This window comes from Triplophysa rosa, linkage group LG5 (assembly GCF_024868665.1).
Source record: "Triplophysa rosa linkage group LG5, Trosa_1v2, whole genome shotgun sequence".
NCBI lineage: Eukaryota > Metazoa > Chordata > Actinopteri > Cypriniformes > Nemacheilidae > Triplophysa > Triplophysa rosa.
The window spans coordinates 8,784,885-8,809,608 of NC_079894.1; the positions used below are offsets into that span (position 1 = coordinate 8,784,885).

Genomic DNA, 24,724 nt, shown 5'->3' on the forward strand with positions numbered 1-24,724 from the left:
TTGAGCACATACTCCTATACTCTCATATTAGTGCATTTTACCTCTACTGTAATACTAGTAGACATAAGACAGAAATAAACTGAATATTTGTGTAATTAACCAGTAATGCAAAGTTTTACCTTGACATCGTGAATCCCTGACACCTCCTCAAAGGTCTTCTCCCCGACCATGACAGCTGCTAGGTTGGCCGTGTAGCTGGACAAAACCAGCAGGCAAAATATGGCCCAAAGATTCATGAGGAACCTTCCTGTCCAGCACTTTGGTGTTTTACTGGCAACAGTCCGACCAAACAGGATTGCGTAGCAGAGGTTCAGAGCAGACGAGTACGAGAAGACCCTGATGCGGTTGCGTCCGTGCGGCGTCATGCCGAACGGACTGTTCCACTCGTACAGTGTAATGAAGAGTGCCGTAATATGCAGAGACACAAAGATGCCCACCCACATGGACCAATGAAGGGGCCACATGAAGGCACCGATGGGTGCGGCCGTGTCCTTGCTGCGCACCAGGATTCCCAGACTAGTGGAGAAGAAGGGACTCGTAAAGTCGATCACTCGGCTTCGAGCCGAATTGATGCTAAAGCTGGTGACGGCCATATCAGCTACACCACTGAGCAGATCGCCCACCAGCCCGGTCCATCGACCACCTTTCCACGCGCCGTATTTCCCATCACCCACGATGTACAGGTCAAATTCAAAGTGCATGTCCTCAGCTAACTTCTCCAGCAGATCGATGCAGTAGCCATAGCAGCATTTACGGATGTCAGTTGGCAGTGAACTGATGTTCGTCTGCTCCAGCTCTCTAAACAGCTGGTTGAGGACTTCGGAGCTGTTGGTTTGAGGGTCAAGGCACAGCTGACCTGCCGGACATTGGCCCTCATCATCCACCTCCCGTGTGAATACGAACGGATGCTCAACCAAGGTCACCACGCGCAATCTGCTCCCTGCCACTGGGAGCCCCGCTTGCCAACGGCCGCCTAGCCTGATCCCTGGGCCCATTTCCCGTTGACGCTGGGTCGCGCCTGGCCACAGCCCCTGTTCCTCCACTTCCAGCAGGCCTGACTGCCAGCTTGCCACGGTCACCCAACTGGGCTGGCCTAGAGGGTCTCTCTGTAGACTCCAGATATGGTAACGCTGGGAGGTAAGCACCCTGGAGAGGGAGCGCTGTACTCGCACTGGGCCTGTCAGCCCCATGAAGGAAGTGTTTGACAAGAACCTGTGCACAGCAGGAACACAAGCATTGTGAGGAGAATAAATATGCTTCCAGCTAAAGCACAGACAGTGTTTAGATAACAGAAGAAAACACTGTAAAATGTAGAAAAGATACTGTGCAATTACCTTTAGGATATATTATTACTAAATCCCAACTTATAATTTATATTACACTAAATCTTAACTTTCATTGGTGTAACGTAGGTAGGTTGAATCAGACCCATTACATCAATTTTTGTTGAATGTTAACAAGGTTATTTTGCTTGTTATAAACCAGCATTTCCCCAACTTTTTCATCAGACCCACCAAGGCAAGATATAGTCTTAAGACTCAAAATATTTTTAAATAGAAAACATTTTTTCCTCTATATTTCCTTTTAATGGAATAGTTTACCAAAAACCCTCATACAAAAAGAAAGTCATACAGGTTTGAAATGACAAGAGGGTGAGTAAATTTTAATCTTTAAGTGAACTATCCCTTAGTTTAATTGCAATATATACAGTATATACAGTATATATATATACAGTTAGGGCCATAAATATTTGGACAGAGGCACATTTTTTGTTATTTTAGCTGTGTATCAATATGTTTTCGAGTTACAGTTTTATAATAGATATTGTCTTAAAGTGCACACTCTCAGCTTTATTTAGAGTTTATTCACATCCAGATTAGTTGAAGGATTTAGGAATTACAGCTCTTTAATATGAAGCGCCCCCCTTTTTCAAGGGACCAAAAGTAATTGGACAGGTAAATAAAAAGCTGTTTTATTCACATGTATGGGCTTTTCCTTAAATAATTTTGTCATAAATGAAGCATGTTAAAGGTCTGGAGTTGATTCTACAACAAAAAATTTGCCTCTGTCCAAATATTTATGGCCCTAACTGTATATACGTAAGGAATAATTGACGACAGGCCGTTCAATTATCGAAAGTTAATGCACACCCCGAGGTGGTAATGCCTCGGGTGTGCATTAACTTTCGATAATTGAATGGACCGGAGTCAATTATTCCGCTTATACCACGGTCACAACACCACAAGACGTTGTTCCGATACCACAAGACGTTGTTACGATGTTTTATCTCAAGACATTTGTATGGTATTTGTCCCAGAATGCACTTGCTGGTAGGAATAATTTCTTACGCATCTCATCTGAAGGCGTTGCTTGAGCTGCATATGCAGTTTTCCGAGAGCGAGAGGAAGACAGACAGTGCACGTGCACACGCGTTTGCTTCACTGAGAGTGAAAAGACAAATATCTATATTTGATTTGTTTTCTTCGTATTTAACACCCCTGTCGTATAAGAAAAGTATTAAGAGAAAAAATGTGACACGGAGGTTTCTGCGCCATCTGCGGTTCTCGCAGTGGCATAGAAAGCTTCCTGCTGTGTGTTTTAAGTCCCGTTTACCCATTCCACAGACGAATTTAACATGTTGTTTTTGTTATGTTTGTGCTTCGTGTTTTATCTTTAACCCGCTGATTGTGTCATGTAGTTTGCCGTTACCTTTGATATATGCTTTAGTTTTTCGTCTGAACAGTCCTGTACAGTGCTCTCGCCATTGTTGTTCAAATGCTGTCCATAAATAATAGTTATTTCTTCTCAGACAATGGAATTTGCCTGTCACTTTGTCTGTTGTTAGATACGTATTCACTGGTGGACAGTAGGCTACATTTAAGTTCAACTGGGCGCAGTGATATGGAACTGTAATTCGGTGGACAAATCTGGAACTACTTCATAGGTGTGCGTTTAACTGAAAAATAATGCACACCCGTCGAACGTTCGTCAGCCAATCAGAATGAAGCATTCAACAGCCCCGTGGTATAAATATATATATATATATGTATAGCACTTATATAGTAGAGAGAGAGAGAGAGAGAGAGAGAGAGATTATATACTTTTCCAAAATAACTTTTCTTAAATTCAACATAAATACTTTCACAAGAGAGCAGAATTAGCGGAAAGGGAAATATGGATCAATCTTGAAACATCGGAGTTCCAATCCATCCTCAAAGTCAAAAGGACATAAGTGCAGGATTATGACCAAGAAGCCATGCAGAGGCTGAATTGCACTAAATCTTTTGAACCAATTTCCCATCTTTGACAGCCCATGTCCTTAACCTCAAAGTTACCACATCAGTGACGTTAGCTATCCTTCATTGAAGTGTAACAAATAAATAAAACATGAATAACACCCAATGTATAAATCATATTATTGGACATAGGTCATGCGATTCCTGCACACTTTTACCAAACTGCTTACCCTTTTATGGCCGAATATGTTCCATGAATTAGTTCGATAATCGATTTTCATCAATAAATCAGGTGAGGATTTCAGTAGTCCGAAGGCTAGTGCGTGATGTCTGGGTCACAGATGGAAAATGAGAAATCTTTAGTGTAAGAGGCTAGTGATGTGTGGCTAAATGAGACTATAAATGATATGCACTCTATGTGACCATAAAGGCACTTCCATTAAAACAGAGCAGAACAGAAATTAAAAGAGAAAAATTGATTGGCTGGATCATTAATTTCTTCTGATAGCCCACGTTTGACCCATTGAAAATATTCGGTTTCATGTGAGAGCAATTCAAAGACAGCGGATATTGTGTAAGCCACTCAAAAAGCGGGTTGTTTTTTATACCTCAAAGCTACAGAATGCTGTTGTTGACTATTATTAAACTTTATGCATTTGCATCTCCGTGGAACAATAATCCCAATGTGTTTTGGTATTTCTTTTTTCCCGATTTTGCCAAAGAATGAGTTTAGGCCTATTTCCTGGGCTTCTGCGCTATACCCTCATTTCTCAGAGCAAATACATTCCCTGAAATGGGGGTTGAGGGGATTTTTAAACTATGAGGTGAATATTAAAGATTGCATCACTGTATTCCATCCAGTGGAAAATCTCAGAGGCTCTCTGTCTCACATTTTATCATTTCATGGAAAGTTTACTACCATAATCTCCTATCTGGATGTGATTCTACTTCTCTTTAACGTAAAAAAAATCTCATTTGTGAAAGTAAGTAGATTGGCAAGGCTTCTTCCAGCCTAAAGCGATAAGAGTTCACACTTTTGGGAATTGGAGCTTGATTGCATCCCGAGTCAACCCAGGCACAGGATCAACTTTTCGATTTGTTTACCAGTTATTATCTGTTAATTCCACACAGATCATTGCCTGGAGTGAAAAAAAGAAATACAAATATTGCGCTCATTTAGGATACACCAAACAATCTCTGTATTTTGTAACGATAATGATAAAACATGTCCCATTGATTATTTACTTCTACATTTTAACGGTACAGATGCATAAATCATTTTTGTTCATCTGAATTTGACAACACACTAACACACCCTACTCTCAAAAGCTTAACATCATTGCCACACATTAAAGAACAATGAATGTAGTTTGCATCACCAGACATGCAGCAAACAACACAAGATGAATTCTTTAATAATCTCTTCATTTTACACCTTGCTCGACTGTCTCGCTGGACAGTTTTCTGTATAATTTTACCGTTAACATCTACTATCAGTATTCATCTTCTGTCTAGTTGCACCAGCATTACAGAAGAGACCTAATGGTTAAATCAGTTCTCTTAATTTTCTTTTATTCTCCACATCTACAACATTAGAGTTTTGATTGCACTAGGGACTGCAAACATGTACGTATTTAGACAAGTATAATTTCTTAATATCGCTATGAACTCAATAGATCGATTACACTTCTATAGACACTTAATTGTTTAATAGTTTGTAATGGAAGTCAACATCGTACACTGTCAGAAAAAAGGTTCAAAATCGCACCTTTTTTCTCAATGGGGTGGTACCCTAACGGGGCTTTTTTTGTATCTTTACAAGTATACAGAACATAATATAATGTTGTGTCTTTACATTATGGTACCCTAAGGACCTATTGTGAACCCTTCAAATGTACTGTTAAATGTTTTGTAACACTTATATTTAAATGGTACACAATAGGTCCACTCCTTAGGGTACAATAACATACACAAAAAGGTGTAACATTTTGTGTTGTATAACCGTATAAGATACAAAAAGGAACCTTTAAGGGTACCACCCCATCGACAGAAAAGGTACAATTTTAAACCTTTTTTTACGACAGTGTATGATTTTACTGCAAGTTATGTATTTGATAATTTTCTTGCTTTCTGTGATTAATGTTTTTTTACTTTTGATTAGAATGAACCGTGGTTTCTTAGTGAAAACAATCTCTTTTATTTTTGTATAATTTGTCTTTATCTTTACTATTATGTGTCTGCTGTTGATGTCTGCATTGGAAGCTTCAAATACAAAAAAAATCCTTGTGTGTGCAAACACACTTGGCAATGAAGCTCTTTCTGAAAACACTAGCACAAAGGTTACACAGACATGTGCATACACACTGTTAGTGAATGTCACAACCCTTCCAGACTCCTCCACTGGCACAATGACAACAATGCATCAAGCTGAGAGGATGTGGACAGGAGGTTTGCGAGCTCCTGACAATGGACCGGACACTGGCATTTAAGACGGGCAGAGAGCCTGAATGCACAAGTGTTCCATTCTGTTTTCTGGAGGTCAGTGAGTGAGCTAAGAGGATAGAATGTGCGGTGCAGAAAGGTGACACGAATGACTTATGTACGGCTAAAAATACACATCATTGTGTATCCGCTAACGTGACTGTTTATGTAAATGCACACAGGGATATGTACTGTATTTCATTAAGGAGGTACAGACGTATTGAAAACGTCCTCGAGTCATTTAATTGCATTTTAAAGTCTCCAGCGGCTCCATCAGTAACATTTGGATCTGAAAGCATGCCGCGGCCAAGAAAGAATATTCCTGTAATGCTAGTTAAGTGTGTGGAATACTAATACAGACATTTTTATCTCATGATAATCTTAATATAGAATGTCCGTACTGTTACTGTCTACCCACACCAATGACCACATTTAGCATAAATGACTGCAATATGTGCCCAGTTTACTAGCAAATTAGTGATAATGAATTATAAGTAGTAGCCAGTGTTTTTAATATACTGCATAGCCACACAATAAGATACAAAGAAAAAACGTTACAGTACATTACCATAACTGTACAGAGTACATACTAATCAAACGACTCATTGCTATTAATCGCATCCAGAATAAACGTTTGTGTTTACATAATATATGTCTGTGTACTGTACATATAAATGTTGTATTTATAAACACATACATGCATATATTTAAGAAAAATATAAAAATTAATAAATGTTTATATATAATGTTAAATATTGGTAAATATAAATCAATACATTTCCTAAATATATACATACATATGTAATTGTATTTTTTGTGTTTATAAATACAAAATTAATATGCAAGGTACACAGACATATACAGTATTATGTAAACAAAAACTTTTATTCTGGATGTGATTAATCGCGATTAATCGTTTGACAGCCCAGTGTGCGTACGTAAAATACGTTTCACATATTCTTTGGCTTTAACTACAATAACAAAAAAGTATGAAACGAGTTATACAACAGAAGGTGTGGCCCACACAGCGATCTGATCTCTCCATCGAGTAGTTTCCAGGTAGTTTGTTCCAGACATCTTGGACATGTTGCCATATCTTATGATTTATGCGCTCAGTCTCAGTTTTTTGTTTTCTCGTGTAATTCCAGACTGACTCGATGATGGATCGTATTTCTGTGTGGGTCATAGCTTCTGCTGTAGGCCTCCCTGTTCATACAAAAATTGTACTTAAATATTACTGTCAAAGATTGTTCAAAAATGCATTTTGATATTTATACGGGCACACTGAAGCAAAATATAGAAATATACATCTTCAAAAGATAAACATGCAAAAGCTTTATAAAGGGTATCTAATGACAATAGATCGGTTTAATAGAGTCTCATTTTATAGGTAATCCATTAGTGACATTATAAATCTGCTCACTGCATTTTTAAATTGATGTTTGATGTCTTGGACAGAGACGGGGCTTTAGTGTATGGTTTGCATGAGCTGCCTACAATCATGCAGTCTACTACAGTATATGACTCCTTGAAAGACATTCATTTCAATATATAAAGCCATTTGTTAACGTCCAATTCTGCAACAATATCCAGCTCTAGTGTGTATAGCTGGGCTTGGGCCATTAAAACCAAGGGCATAAGCATCATGTGACATGCAAATTCTAGCTGGAAAAATAGCCTGCTAGTGGAAAATCTAAACTTTTTTGACAACAGATGAGCTACTGTTATGATTTTGAAAAATTGAGGTAATTTGTTGCATTGCTACATGCAGTTAGCTCTCCCAACACAGCTACACGACTACACAATAGGCTTACCTGGCGAGGTACTGTCCAGAGGAGGGCAACTCATGTTTATTGGGTTTGTCAAAGCAGTTGACCATGTTCTGGATAAGCGCCAGGTCCGGTCTCACCATGGTCGCAGCATACACAGCCCTGCCAATCAGCTGCAGGGCATCTCTTATGTAGAAGTTCAGGGGTTTGCGATTCACCTCCCCGTAAGCCAGAAGGCCCAATGGAGAGCCGATAGATTGTAGAGAATCCAAACTAAGAGGGTATCCCATAATCCACTGCATCGGGGGAAACGCAAAACTCAGCTGGTGGCCGCTCCGTAGTACAGTGGCCGTGCATTCTGGGTCGGAGCTGAAGAGAACCACGGAGGACGCTGGGGCAGATGGAGTCCTGCTAAAGAGCTGTGAGAGAACCTTCATCACCTTATCTTCCCTTAATTGTTCCTTTCCCTCCTCTGCTGTTGTGGATACTAGTCTGGACAGGTTGAGGGTCTCCCAAAGGTGCCAGTGCGCTCCATCCACGCCCAGATGACCCAGCTGTTCCAACTCTTCCGGCATGCCCGTGTTGCCGCCTTCCGGACAAAGAGTGGCAGCCCCGCCCTGCCAGCCCCCCTTCAGCAACACCGCTAACAGCAGCTCCGCCAGTCCGGAGGGGGGTGTGCGTGTCATCATCTGCAGGTGGAACCGGTTCTGAACCCAGAGAACACAAACTCAGTTAGGTCTTATTCCTCATCAGAACAAAAATAAACCCCACACGGAATAATGACATCCTCAGGCTGCCAATGCTTATTGGCTTCCCTAATGACTATAATTCTGAATAAGTACGAGGAAAATCCGGGAAGGGTGTTACATCTCCTGTGACTTGCATCTCCCTGAGCTGCCTCATAGGCAAATAGAAAAGTATTTTACTCGCTGAACTCGCGTTGACTCCATACTCAAGAATACGGAAAACAATACTTATTTTATGCAAGCACTGCAATAATGGAGATTAATGGAACATCTGAATCATTCGATTGAAAAATACACCACAAAGCTTTTGAGGCTCTTAAAACAGGCAGCTTCAAAACAGCAACAGTTTACTAGAACAAGAAACAAAATGGGATGCTTTTGGAATAGCTGCGGGCAATCGCTTGCTTGTTTTTGATGGCTACTGACAGGGGGGCGTGCATGAATGTGCCGTGAGAGAAAGATGGGAGGCTCGGCTGTTTTGAGGGGAAGAGGAAGTGTTTGAACCTGGTGTGGGACTGTGAGCAAACAGCAGGGGCCGCAGAACTGAGGAGTCCCTACGAAAAGCTTAAACCTGTGTGACTGGAATAACATTACTGCCTGTGTAGCAGCTCTGACATGTGTCCCTGTGACTTTCACCATTACTCACAGCGCAACCCATCTGCAAATAAAGGCACGAGCTGACAACTGCACGCGGCGATGGCAAACCGCACAGATTCGAAGACGGGAGATAAAAATACTACATGTATTTGTTTTAATTTGCCAGTGAAGTTCTGCTCTGCTGAAACTAAAGGATAGGATAATGGTTTAAAAAATAGAAACGGACAATGGGTTGTGTTGTGTGCGTATGGGAGCTCAGATAAGAAGTGAGAACAGGAGCAGGCTTATCTTTTATTTACCGTTATATCCAAGCATTGCCAAGTGTATAAAAACAAACCAACAACAAACAAACACCTTAAATATGAACACAAACTTGCAGCCCTGCGCCCTTCATTGCTCAATCGATCCAAAAACACCTGCTTCTCCAACCAATACCAGCACCCAGTAGGAACATTTTCAACGTCCAAATGGATTCACGACCTGACAGAGATTGTGCAACGCGTCCTGCGGGTTCATTCCCATTACCCAAACACGTCCATTCCCATTTCCACTTTTCCACATCTCACCGCGTTTCCAATTTTCAGAATCCATCTCGGCATCAGGTCCAAATAAATGAGCATTATTTTTAATTGACAGCTCGTAAATGCACCGAGTGCTGTTCAGTAATATTAAATATAGCAACAGCCTGAGCAAACAGTAGTTTTGCCATCAAATTATTGTGCAGGTGTAAAGACAAAGTGCTGAATGCATCTGTCACTCTCGCACCGCAATAGCACCAGGTGCATTAGTCTAACCATAATTGAGCTGAGAAATTGGAAATTACAGTCTATCTTTCCAAAACAGACTGCTAAATTCCTATACTACCCAATGATGTCTTTTGCGATAGGTGATGAGCTTATAAAGCAACTTATTCAGGACTAATTTTAGAATTAGGGTCTGATTCATTTCCTTTGCATTTAATTAGTGTGAAAACAGAAACGCTGATTCAGCGTTGTTATTACTACACCGTAATCAACTTGGATATAATCTTTAGACCTCTATCATGCTGCGCCAAAGTGCTTTAAAGAAAAATGCTTATCTAGTGGATGGTATCAAATTCTGACTCTGAAAGTTTTGAATGGAAAAACGGGGTGGTGGAGAGAAATGTGAGAGAAAGGTACATCAATACAGTCTTTTCTCTATTAAGACTGACAGTAACCCAATTAAGACAAACCCCTGTGGGAATCAGCAGTGATTTACGAATACATTTGAATAATGTCAAAACGCTTACGCAGTCTCGCAAAAAAAATAAATGTCTAATCACAGAATGAAGCTGAGGCTCTATTTGGGGGCTGAGTGAAATCTGAAAAGGGTTGCGTCGGGATAAAGAAGTAATTTATGCGATATACCATCATACATACTGTATGAATTATTTGGAGTATTGTGAATTTAGAAGTGATTCATGTGTGTAGGCTATATAAATTAGGCTAGAAAAAAGAGAGCGGGGTTTGTTTGAGAGATGAACAGTCTAGTTGTCATCCATAATGTGTTCATGTGATTTGAAAGTAATGCCTTAATATTTTCTCGGCTTGCCAGATATTAAGTGTCAACTCTTCTGTATTCAGTTAACCACATCATTACATATAAGCATGTCTTGCAAACGCGTGACACTCTGTGTCTAAATCTGTACCGGAGGCTGATCTCATCATCTGACACGTGAAGAGATGACAGCTCTTTATATTACCACGAATGTCTGTCCAATGCTTTACATGAACTGATGTACTATGGTAATAACTGAAAACAAGACATGAAATGTGATCATGTAACCCTCTGATGAATGTCAATTATAGCAGACGGATCTTCAAAAGCCATAACATCAGAGTTAGACGTTAACTTTGACCCATACCCATAATTCTTAATGACCTCCTTATATCTTTAAGGGTGGTCAAGTCCTCTGGCATATCCACCAATTTGTTTTATTATAGAAGATCCAGATACAGCATGTAAAAACAAGTTCGTTTTTTATTTAGGAAATATGTCACAGTTTATTTTCCATAACTGAAAATACATCAAATGTTCGGGTATATGGTAAAAGGAAGGTTGTGTTGTTTACACATGCAACCTTTCTTTAGCACGTCAATGCCTCTTTTCTACTTTGAGACAGATCATAATTTATTAAGTAATGTTATTTTATACATTCAGACTGTAGTAAATATCGTTAATGTTAATGGTTTTAAAGTCACATGCATTGCTTCGACAAATTGATTTCATAACCCTAAACTTAATCTTACAGTGGACAGATGTGACAATTTCAAATACATCATTTTGGAACAAGAAAGAAAAAGACGGGAAATGACTGCGTTCTATCTTGGAAGGAAAAGAAACATTAAACACTTTCATATCGTGATTCAATAATTCATGCATCAGAGGGTTAATAATTTCTCTTGCGCTGAGATCAGAATGGTAAAAATGATTTTTGACAAAGCTGTGCTATAATTTACTTATCTTTGCATATGTTGTGCAGGAATCAGAACTTTGGTATAATGATCAAACAGGAAATCTAAGCCAAGAAACTCAAAGCTCAGCTCTTTCAGGAACTGCAAGTGTGATTACTTTGCACAAAACTGGGATTGTTTTTCCTCTTCAAGGACGGAAAGTGAGGTTATTTCTTGTTACTGCTACTTGCTACGTTTTTTGCATATATCACTACATCACTGTCCAGCGTGTGCTGCTGTGCCCAGTTTGTGTCCAAAGTGTAATAGCATTCCTGCGTTATTAAATGTTAGCCGTCTTGACTCTGACTTGTTATTACTCTTGATACATTTCCAAATCTCGTTTGCTCCACAGTGACTCTAATACGACACTGCGAAAATGTCCCGTTCCATGAGTGAACGGAGAGCTCATGAATTTATAACACCGTGAGACAGAAAACAGCACCGTAATGAGGTATCTAGGGCTTTGAAACCAAAATAATTTTTTACACTTCATAATAGGAATGATTTCTTGCATTAGGCATTGTGAGTCATGCAGCACGATACACTCCCACTGGGCGATAAAGTAATATTTGAAAATGAAAGCCATTTGGGGATATGTGAGTTTATGGATGATGTGATTTACCAAATGACTCCATCTAAATTTACCAGAACAGGATCTTAAACATTCAGTAGTGCGGGTCAGTGAACTGTGGAAAGGTGTAAACACTGTGAGACCAGGGACTGGTTGCATAAACTGCTTAGACCAGTTTTACGAGTTAGTCATCACATTTTTGTGATCATAACATTAAGTCAGTTACATAACAAGACAGATTGGTCCAATTTGAAAGCCTCATATGCATTTTATTATATACATATATACAGGGGCGTATCTAGGATATAAAACCATCAGGGGCTGAGCCTAAAACATTAGGGGATAATGTAGGGAATTTGGATTAGGTTGTAAAGGGTATTTTTTCAAGGAAAATATGCTTTGCATCAACTTTTTTATGCAATATAGTTTATTAGCAGACACAAAATAATCACATAAATTTAAATTAATTCTTCTCAAGGAAAATATGATTTGCATGAACACATTAATGCAATATATTATCAAACACAAAAAAATCATATGAAACTTTATACATCTAACCCATTGTTATCTATGTCTAGCTACTTATGTCAACTGTACTTCATTCTCTTGTGGACTTTTCAAAGTTATTTATGATTCTTTTATCCATGTATTTTTCCTGTTTGTTTTTTCGATGGTGGAATCATCAAAGAGTATCTTCGAGACTTGACTTAAGCAAAAAAAGCATATGGTAATGTTTGTAATGCGTTAGTGCTTTCACGTTTATGAGCTGGGCAATAATAATGCATGAAATTAACAGTCAGTTCCTTAAGGATTTTTCCTTGTTTGTAAATATTTGTAATGTTTTTTTACAACTTTAATTACTTAAATACTAAAAGTACTTATATGAATAGAAATACTTAATAACTATAATTGATAATGGTTAACCATATAAATAACATATAACATATAAATAAAAAATGATAGGTTTTGAAGTAAATTTTTAAGTAAACACCAACAGCCAGTGGCCTAATAACTGCTGGTGTGACTGAGCTGCTGGCACTTGCGGTAAAGAGAGGATCCAGTGATACACGTCCCAAAACGTTTCTCCCAAAATGTTTTCTTTACCTCATGCCCGATTGTGTTGTGAAAAAATCGACAGACATTTTGACATATTTTTTCATTCAAGCAATAAGCCTGAAAGACAAGATCCGCGCGCTGACGGGAAGCATTTGCTCAAGGATTATGTTTTTTACAAGGAATAAAAAACAATATTGCTCCACTATGCTGTCATATATTAGGATATTATTGCTTCGCCCAGTCCTTGGCACTTATGTGAGGCAGTAGCCAGGTAAGAGAGGTTCACACAGACCACTCACTGACCTCACATGAGCGACAGGCAACATCTGTGCATTATCCTCGTAAAAATAATGCATCACAAATTGATACAATTCATTTTTGCTATCTTTGCATTGATTTTGATTAAGATTATGCTGCAATAGCAGAATCACGAAAAACTGTGCGGGCTTGTTGTGATAATCCGGATTTTTATATCATGAGTTAAAGGTGTACATTTTCGTCTGCGTGTACTCGCACACTAAAGTTACCTTTCTTTGTCTTCTCCCAAAATGAAAAAAGATTTGTTTGTTTCTTGTCACACGCCATTACCATTCTGTAGTCTTCTCTACCCTCACACTGTTATAATTTATTTTGTCGAGCAGCTCAACTGCATGGTGATGTTCTGGGATAGGTTGAAATCAGTCACACGGTGTGTGTATGTGCGTGCCTGTGTGTGTGTCAGACTCGGCGCGTGTGGGAGAGAGGCAGCAGTCAACATCGTGTACACAGCGTCAGCAGCGAATTTGAAATTGAATTCCTATTATTATATTTCCAGGCCAAAACATTCGGGGCTAGATTACAAACAATCGGGGCTAGATTACAAACAATCGGGGCTAGAGCCCGGAATAAATTGTGCTAGCGAGGGCCATGCATATATACATTACATTTTATTATGTAAACTATGAATGCTGGGAAATTATACAATATATTTGTATATAGTATGAAATGTATACTGTAAATATGTACAGTATATAAAATGTATACAGTACTGTATATATGTATATAAGTACAATGCTTTATAAATTTATTAGACCACCTGTTTTTTTACAGATTTCTACACTATTCGTGTAACAAACAGAAACAACTAAATAGTCTTTATTCACACAAAAACCCCAAAATTAGTATTTTGAGTTTCCTCCTTTGGCCTTAATATGAGCTTGCATTCTTGCTGGCATTGTTTTTATGTACTTTCCACAGTCTAGGTTGTTATTGACTGTAATTTGGCATATAAATAAAAAATTATGCTTGACTATTTTTTCTGCCTTTCCTGTTAAAAAGTCATTTGAAAATGCGTGGATAACAACAATAATTATATTTAAGCATTAGAAATAATACTGACTAAAGAGCTTACACATACTGGTGGATTAACCATTACAGAAACATAAAAATATTATATTCACAAATACTGTGAAATGCTGGTGGTCAAATCAGTTTGTTGAGCACTGTATCTGGATGCCTGCACTAGAAGCACCATTTCAAATATTCATAAGTGAAATTTAAAATGTCTTATGCATAAATATTTGCAGTGGGTTTTTTAAGTTACAGTATACTAATTGCAGGGATAGTCCTTGTGGAGCCAGAGTTTAGTGCTTACTCAGAATAACCACATCTATAACATTCCAAAGTCTTAGGACAATGGACTAAAATTTGAAAAAATGATCTTTTTTTCAAAACCTGTGGAGTTGCTAAAAATAACAGGCTCAAACTTTAAAGCAGTAGTAACTGTGGATAAAAAGTCAGCGAAAAGAATTAATAGAGGGGTTTAACACTGAAGAACGTTCTTCACATTTACAATTTAAGTCTGAGAAATAATAATTAAAAAAGTTTGTAAAAAGATTACTGTACTTTTGTAGGTCTCATCTTAGAAATGTTAAAGACATTAAAGTTTCAATTAAACCTAACAAAAATTTGGGTACAGATAACAATTTAAATCTTATTATCTGTAATAATAAAACACTTGTGGAAGAGTTATCAGAATAATATCTAACGACAAAATAAACATGTAATTAAAATCACATTGTTCCTGATGCAACACCCAAACACTGGCAAGAGGTAAAAATGAACTTTTCTGTTTAACTGTAACGTGGTCTGAAGACTATTAGCGTACCAATGGCCAGAGGAGACCTCAGTCTCAGAGGGAAATGAACACAGATAAGCTGCTTCCCCACTGACCTTTGACGTCTCCATCAAAAAGAGTGAGCAAAAGAGGAACGATAACAGAGCTACTAGGTTTAATCATCACACGACGTCTTTGGGGATCAGTCTGTTCAATGTGACATTTTGCCCTAAATCCTGTTCTTGCAGCACATGTTGAAAGCGGGTTAAAACATCCTTTTTAATGTAAATCAACGTATGGCGTATGTATGAAGTTCCATAAAGTGCACACTGAGTTTTGCTCAATTAGCAGCTGCCATCCGCACGAAATCCTCTCTCTGTAAAGCCTGGCATGTGCAGCCCGCTCTGCTCGGCCTCATCTACACACTTCATATGCAAATCTGTTCTCAGAAAGTTGACTGATAGCATTTGAAACGCGCGAAGGACATCACGAGTAAAGAATAATCTTCTCGAGTTTTATGCAAAAATGTCGTCGCTGATCTGATTCAACAGCAAAAACCTTCAGAGGTCAGCCTGCTTCATGGTGGTCTTGAGAAAGGATCTTAATACATGATGCATGACACATAATTTCTCTCAGGATTGATGACAGGCCAGTGATTAATTACCTATTAATAATTAAGGAAATGTTTAATTAACTTGAGGGTAAATTTATCCTTTAGGTAACCCTATGTAGCCTAACCAAAGAAATCACGATACATGTAAGTTGATGTGGTAACACTTTACAATCAGGTTGTATTTGTTAAGAATTAGTTAATGCATTAGCTAACATGAACTAGCAATTTATTAATCTTAGTTCATGGCAATTTCAGCATTTACTACTATTACATTTTTTACATAAAATGTTGTAACTGTTAGCATTAGTTAAAGCAAAGTGAACTAACATGCACTGACATTAAAATGACCGAATTTCTTTGTTCTGATGAACACAGAGAAAGATATTTGGAAGAATGCTTGTAACCAAACAGTTCTTGGCCACCATTGACTATTATTGTATGAAAAATGACAATGGTAGTCAAAAGTGCCCCAGAACTGTTTGCTTCCCTACATTCTTCAACATATCTTCTTTTGTGTTCAACAGAACAAAGAAATATATAAAGCAATTTTTCTTACTATTGTGGTCAATGGTTGCCAAGAACTCTTTGGTTACAAGCAATCTTCCAAATATCTTTCTCCGTGTTCATCAGCACAAATAAATTTGTACAGATTTGAAAATGAAGGTGAGTAAATTCTTGGGTGAACTGTTATTTTAATGGATTTACTAAAGTTAACAAATACAACCTTATTTATTATAGCAATTGGATATACATGCAAGTTAATGGGACAGCTCTCCCATCAATAAAAATCATTTACATCCCTCATGTTGTTCTATGACAGTTTTCCCCAATGGAACATAAAAAAGCGAAATGTTAGGAATTGACAGCCTCAGTCACCTTTCACTCTTTTCCATACAATGAAACAGGCTCAGCTCTGGCCAGCTATGTTGGGGTTGGCTGGAAGATGTCCAGAGTGGGCATTGGAGGGGAGTGGCTACAGCACAGATTAAAAACTAAAATACTTTGAACAAATGTCTATATTCTATATGTTCTATATGTAATTAAAATATGCTGAATTAAAGACAAATGAAGCTAATTAATCTTTAGCATTATAATATCAATGATGAATCCACACTGAAGTAAAAACACAGAAGGGTAAAACACAAATCAATCAATTTTGATGTAGTTTGATGAGTTGGGTCTTTATATTGTAATGTTATTTTAAATTGTGGAACTACTATACTGTAATGTACGTATGATGCACAAGAGAAAATGGTAAAAGTATAACACATTCTGCCTAATACCTTCTTTTGTGTTTCATATAAGACAGAAAGTAATATACGTTGGAATAAAGTAAAGTAATTGATGACAACATTTTTCATTTCTGGCTGAACTCTCCCTTTAATCTATTCTACAGTAGTTTTAAAAGGCCAATTACGATGATAACTTGTAATACAAGCGAGAGGATTTTGGTTTCTTTCTTACTGTATTTCATGAAAATATTTCATTAGCCACGATTTAGAGAAAGCTTTGTAAACTTATAACGGCAACTTTTAAGCTCATTTTCCAGTTCCTTCACTTGAGACTCAGAGCACCACACCTCACTGTTGTCATCATAGAAATTCTCCTTATTCAAAGACTATTGGTCTGTGCTTTGCAGATAATCCTGATTTCACGCTTGGATCAATCGTCTTTTTTCAAGTTTTGCTTGACATTTACATGGTCCCTGCTCGGAAGGAATAACATTTTGGAATCGATGTGTGAACACAGCAGGCCTCAATCCTCCCAGGAGGTCAGGATGCCAGAAAACACAGACTGCTAGTGGGCAGAAATTTATCAGGTCGAGTCAAGATGAAGGCCTGGAGTTGGTGGCTGAGGGCAGAGCACAAACACAGTAGATTCCCAGGTTGTGCGAGAGGAGAATGTGGGATTGGCTTTCTTGGATATTGGTGATTTTTCCTGTATGCAACCCTGGGGAGACCAGGCCAAATGGAAAAAGAATGGAAAAAGAGTTAACGGGGTCATATGACACGGCTAAAACGAATATTATCGTTTGTTTTAGATGTAATGCAATATGAATACGCGATTTAAGGTTAAAAAACGCTGTATTTTCCACATACCGAGCATATTTGTATCTCTTTGCCCCGTGCGGAGCTCATCGATCTGAAAAGCGAGGTGTGCTATGATTGGCCAGTTAACCAGTGCGTAGTGATTGGTCGAATAAAGCGTGTGAAAGAAATGTAGCGCCTCTTACCATATTGCATCCAAAGCAATTGTACAGACAGGTAAGCCCACCTTACTTGCGTATACATTTGGGCGGTCTTAGTCAAATCAAACCACGAACTGACGTGGATTTGTGGGGGTGTGGTTACACGAGGCGTTTCAGGCAGGTCTGGGTGAGCATTCGCTTTTAGATAGAATGCATCTTTTGTTCCGACACTTTAATTTGTGCAATTTTACGTGTTTAATACATGCATGGGCAACTTATAACACACCAAAGACACAGAGAAACACATATTCGCGCCATATGACCCCTTAAAAAGAATCATCTGAATTTAAGACAGGTAAAGCTAGATGAATTAAGTTTCTCTCATTTTTACGCATTTAGGTGCACATTTTTTTCAACGTGTATTGCCTAGGATGTGAACCCACAGCATTTTCTCAGCAGAGCACAAAAGAAGATATTTTCAATGAAGACACAATTTTCATTTTTGCTTTTAACTATCACCTTAATTCTAACCGTGAAAAAATATTTACTTTAAACAGTGACTGCACGTACAGTATATGATTGGAGCTTTCAAGGCCATGATGGATGTAAAATGAAAATACATGTGGATCCCTTTTGCCTATACGTGTTGTCTATATAGGGGACAAAAAACAATGTTATTGTTGATGTCAGGGCAATGCAGGTCATGTTTTCCTAGGCTTTTGAAACAGCAATTGGGAAACACAGAAAAAAGATGAAAGTTAACAAGAATTCTGATAGCCAAGCAATGCATGTATAAGGGTCCGGACAGCCATGCAGTAAGGTGCAGGCGGGTACAATAGGTAATTCAGCACAATGTCTGCAATCATCAGCAACACAGAGGCAACAGTAAGTGAGTGTGACAGAGCTGAATAAACACTTCCACATAGCTGTCTCTGCATATCTACGCTTACCGTTGAGCCGATCTTTAGCGACAGGCTCCATATTGCACTGTAACTGCAATAGCGATCAAAGTTTGACCCACCTTGAGGCGCATTACAAGACTGGGAAATTAAATTTCATCTAAGGGAATGAGGGCGGATATAATGAATCTGTAGGTGAAAGTCGGAAAGAAGAGAAGTTTTACTGCGGCGTCAAAACAGATGGGCTTTCACTTTATTGAACGTTGTGACTGTTAATTTCTTATTTTACAAGTTCACAAACTGGCATTCAGAACGATAAACGCTCTGACGAGCTATAAATCCTAAAATTGCTTCTGTTGTTCCAAGCACTGCAAAATCAAAATGGTCTGTTCAACAAATCAAAATGTAAGTAGTTCTAAAAGTTCTGGGGGTGTTAAAAAAGACGAGCGTGTTTAAAAAATGTGGGTTAAATAAGGCAAAATCCCTCACTTGCAGCTTAACTGAAGCAGAATTCCTTTTTGTGCATAATAAAATTTGCACCGATCAGAAATGCAGAGTGCTTAAAGTACATGCACTCATTAATGAGCATCAAAGCTGCATTTACTGTACGTGCCTCACACGCGCTCGACCGGCCATCTCTTGCCTTCTTATCCAGCCAAAATGTTTCTATCCAATCGAAAAACGGGGGAAGATAATTGAAACAGACTGACCTGAGAGATGAGTGAAAGAGATAAAGACAAAAGTAATGGTATTAGTATTAAAAAAAAGTATTAAAAAAATAAATGGAGGAAGTGGATATAGAAAAATGAGTTACAGAGGGAAACAGAAACACAGAGGGAACTTTGTACCAAACGTAGCATTTCCATAGTGCTAAACTGTAATACCCGCTTATGCAAATCTATCAGCCAATCTTTAAATGCTGTTTGCCAAGATGCACAGACGTTGCTCTCTCTTTCTTACACACACACGAACACACACACGTGCGCGCATTTGTTTTCTCCACCAGCTCTGTCATCAAAGCAGTCAGCGAGGCAACGAGATAGCAGATTTAGATACAGGCTTCAGCCCATGCCAAGACACTGAGTGGATTCTTCAAAAGAAAATTGATTTGAAAAATACTGTAAGAGTCTGTTAGATCTAAGGGATAGAACGACGAACAGACCTTTTATTGTTTTGCTATGAGCTGTGGATAGCAAAACAATTAAAAAATCTGAAGTGTGCTATTAAGACAACGAAAACAGCAGCAACATTTCTTCCATAACAAAACAAGAATTAGGCGCTCTTGAGAAATATTATTGGAATGAAATGCAGCCTGGTCAGCGCTTGCCCACCGTAACGCTGCCAAGTGCCAAAATAAAAACAATGAATCATCTCTGTGGCGAGATCTGAAAGCCAGCGTGAATCATATTGTGAGACTCTGCTGTATTTAGTGAGAGCTGAGATTGAAGCAGAGTGACAATTCAATTGCGTTTTATTGAGAGATCAGGAGCTCACCTAAGATTAGAAAGGCTTGAACTGCAAATAACACACGTTGTAGTGCGGAAATAAGGTATGGGGTTGAGGAAGAGTCATAAATTACTTCAGCTCAACCAGTGAGTGGAAATGGACTTCCAGATTCAATTAAGCTGTAATATTTTTGCAGGTGCATCAATAAGTGATGAAATGTACATCAGCACCGAGCCTCCAAAAAAGTCGCTAACTTGATGGGTCAGAGTATTCTCGGCTTACAGTACGTGGGCATTAACCCAAATCCAGATGGTATTAAACTACATACACAGCTGTGTATTAAAACCATATGAATGTGCTTGGGTGCTGTAAAGCTAGGTGCCCGGCAACAGAGCCGTACTGACCCCACAAGCGTAGCTCGGAGCGCATTCTTCCTCACCTGCCTGATACACCTCCGCTCTTCCCAATCCTTACTGTCAGAGACCTTAGTTGCCCATCTGGGCTTATCTCGGCCCTGCACATGTGGGAGATTACAGACCATCTCCTCCAGGTATTTCACACTTTATTTACGCCCTCAGCCTCTATAATGGAGCGATCCAAGATGCGGACAATTGAGCAATGCACTGATGATCAGCATTGTTCCGGCTGGGAATAGGTGGATACTCGCATGGCAATGTAGCGTGAGATCAAGCGTAGACCACCTTTGTGACTATTACTGTAACTGCTTGCACACCAGGTGCTTTTAAAAATATGTGTTTGGTGCAAGTTGTTCACAAAAATGAGCGATATTGTATCATTTAAACTAAGTTGCTTGTATTTGCATAGTGTTTCTCACAATACATGAAGGTAAAAAGTGACTTTACAGAAAAAATGGTGTAAAACGTCTATACAGGACCATCTAGGCAGACTGGCTGACATGTGCCTTTACACAGCAATTACAACAGCATAAATAATGTTATGAACTTAATGAATATTAAGCTGAAATATTAATGAATTAAAATATGAATATAAATACATCAACTACAAATGTTATGGTTTCTTCGAAATTCAATTTGAGTCGTAAAAATGATGGGGATATTTTTAATTTATTTTCTGATTTCAGATTTATATCCCAGATTTATACATGATTTATTTTACAATGTACTTTCTGATACAGGTTTAATCAAACTATACTATGAATGACATGTCTCACTTTGACACAAAGTACTATTATAGTCTAATCCGATATAGCTGAAGTCAGATCTGATCTGAGGCAGATGCATTGCAAAGGATATGGCTCAATAACGCATTAGTCTTCCAAAGGTTACTTCTCCAATACAAGTCAAGACTGCAATGGCAAAAGGCCACGCTGTTATAATGAGGGCATCCACATACATAATAATAGCTTTGGCACAAATTAATGTCTTGATTTAGGTGTGCATTAAAAATGTCATTTTTGGTTTCCACTCGAGTTGTTAAAACATCGGGGTTTAACTGAGAAATCAACATTCGGACAGTCTCTAAACAGTCCTCTTAAGTTAAAGATTCATTAAGCTTAATAACTCTCCCAGTGGTTGTGAGCTAAACTAACAATGAGGCATAATTGAGAAAGGCCTTGGATTAGAATGTAATTTCATTCAAAAGGACAAATTGAGTTTTTCATGTGCTAATCTTCCTTTTGTGCTTGGGAAAATGTTCTATATAAGAGAAACAAGTTAATAAGCACTCAAGCGTAGCTGAGCAGAAGAATTTCACCGACTAAACAGGCCCAGCCACCATATTTGGTCTGCAAACAAAATAAATGAAGACATACTGAGAATATGGTAATCTGATTGGGTGAGAGGGATAAAAAATTACAGAAAAAAAAGAAACTAGATTTCATTTGAATCGCTCAGACACAATTTGCGAATTCAGCCTATGTGCTCAGCAAAAGACACCGGAGAATGGCTATTTTTTCTTTGAAGAGCCAAAAGGGGAAGTTATTCACTCGCTATAAAGAATATTAATTTGGAAACTAAAAGACATGAAATCTTGTGCAATATCTCGGGGGGTTGCGGCCTAAAATAAATGAAAATCCATCTGATGTACATCCTCCACGCTGGCCAGGAAAATGTATAACATTAGATCTGTCTTTTAATTTGTTAAAGTAACTTGTAAATTTAATGAGTCCACGGCGATGCCACGAGCCAAGCTCGACTCATTCAAGGATGATAGGCACTAATGATTGTACACTTCCTGAGGGCAATGTCAAAATGAAGCAATCATAAAGATTTTGTAAATCATTTTCATTAATCACATAAATGGACCTGGTTATGTTTCCTCTCTGACTCACATTAATAACACAATACATGAAGCAGCACTTGCAAGCAGGGTGCCTGTAAATGTGCAAGAGAGCACTACACTTTATAAGATGTCAGTAAAATTACGCTGTTATGAATGAATGTCTTTGCTGACCCACTGTTCCAACCTCTTTGTGCAGAACCGTGATGTCTTTGTTCCTTTGTGTCCATATGCTGGCAGAGTTTGATGGGAGGGAAATCTTTTGAGCTTTCCCTGCTCATACACACTGCTGCAACTGGCTGCACTGCTGGAGTCAGACATAAACAACTGGTGTGACTGGCATCCGCTCTGTTTGCTGCTTTGAATACTAATGAGTGTCCACACATCTCAACCCTGAGCCCTGAACAGTATTGAGATTGTTCCACTGGAATAAACCAGGATCTCTGTGCTGGACCCATCATTCAAAAAGCACTGCCAAAAATAAATCTGACAGCTTCAACTTTTAGAGAATCTAAACTCTCTTTATGCCTGCCAATCTCTGTGTGCCTCTCTATTTTACAGTAATATCTGTTCGGGGGTTGGCACAACTGTCTGAAAACTGTCAACTCTCAACCTATTTTCTGTATCATTACGCGATTAGTTTCCGGGATTATGTTGAAACGACTCGGTAACATGAATGGCAGATTTTTATTATTTAAATTTTCTTCTACAACTATATAAAAAACGGAAAACATACACAAAAACAGCACATCGGGACAGAGAAATATACTTTAAAGACGCTCGTAATGGCACATTAGTTTGAGCGCATCTCGAGCGCAAACCCTAAAGATCACTCTGTAATAAAAGTAAATAAATCGCTACCCGTGTAACACGTGAAAACGAGCGTTTACCTGAGTCTTAAGAGGTTCACCCTGTTCAAGGATGCTGATGAAAGGTATTTCCAAAAACGAAGACATAAACTCCACTTGTACGAGCTCCTCGTGTCTCTGTGGGAACGCAAGCACGGCGGAGACTCCTTGCACAACGATATCCTGACACACGCACCTGAACATGGACTCCGGGTCTCCATTGAGCGGTTCTCGGGACAACACTTCCAAGCTCAGATTGTATGGTAAGAAGTTGTTCCCACTTTGCCGGAGGTGGACCAGGGCGCGGTTGAGTGCGCCCTGTATCCTGGACTGCTGGCGGGTCGGCAAGAGCGCACCCAAACGCACCGTGTGACCAATGCGTGCCAAGATGTGACAAGGTTGGGGATGTAGATGACACGGGTAAATAAACATCTGAAGAGCGACCTGGAGCCAGACGTGAAGGTATGCCAAGAATCTGGAGAGCATTAAATTCATCCTGCTCCTTTCGCAACTGGATTGAGGTTTCGTCACAAGATGGCATCGCTCTATTTTTGTCCAATGTTTCCTGTCCTTAACGGGTTTGCGTGCGCGCTGATGTAGTCTCGGTTAAAACGCAAGTAGCTCATCCATTCCAGCTGCTCCAAGTGTGGAAGGAGAGGTGGTGTGCGCGCCGTTGAGGGAGGAGGAGGTGCTGTGCCACTTGAGATCGTCTTGGCATCACTGCTCTAGTCGGAGAACAGTTGCGTTGTAATGAGACTTTAACTCTTGGCTTTGGCCACAACAGGCTGGGTAGAATATCAGATTATGCAGGTTTCCCCCGAAGGTCACTTATGAAACATTATTAAAATATCTTTAAACCTTCAGCTAATTAATCATGGAGTCAGGACAGCAGGTGCAAAATCCCCAACCCACCAGTGACTGCCAACACTGTAAAAAACAACCTATAAAATCTACTCAATAAAATTGAGGTAACAATTTGCACTCACTTTAAAGGAGTATATGCTACCCCATATGTTTGAGTAAAGAGCACCTAAATTTATAAATTATAACAAACTAAATTAAATTGGGTAAATTTTACCTTATATATTATACAAGTAATTACTTAATAAAATTGGGTAATTTTTACCCTTTGACAGCAGGTATTGTTCATCTACCTAATTGTTATTAGTAATATATAGCCAATATAAAGAATTAAATGTTACTTATTAAGAGATGGTTGAATTTATTTAAAAATGGTGAAAGGAGACTGTAATTACATTTTTCCAATGAACACACTTTATTTTTTAAACACTTAAATCCTCTTACATTCAATTTCAAGTGACATACCACTTCACTTTTACAAATTACTTCTTGAACATCTTCCATTTTAAAATAAACATGGACTGCTGACACAAACATTTCATCTTTAGAATAGAATGAGCTTTATTGGCCAAGTATGTTTCCACA

General features: G+C 38.7%; 1 protein-coding gene across 1 annotated transcript in view; it reads right to left on the reverse strand.

Moving 5' to 3' along the window:
- The window catches only part of grin3ba (glutamate receptor, ionotropic, N-methyl-D-aspartate 3Ba), a 44,685-nt gene extending 20,570 nt beyond the window's left edge, over positions 1-24,115 (reverse strand). Inside the window, exons 1-3 of the mRNA XM_057332885.1 lie at positions 23,321-24,115; positions 7,532-8,193; positions 120-1,212 (exon numbers count right to left, since the gene is read on the reverse strand). Coding sequence (XP_057188868.1) covers positions 120-1,212; positions 7,532-8,193; positions 23,321-23,773 — 2,208 coding nt within the window. The 5' untranslated portion in view covers positions 23,774-24,115. The remainder of the gene's footprint in view (positions 1-119; positions 1,213-7,531; positions 8,194-23,320) is intronic.
- Between the last annotated feature and the right edge of the window lie 609 nt (positions 24,116-24,724).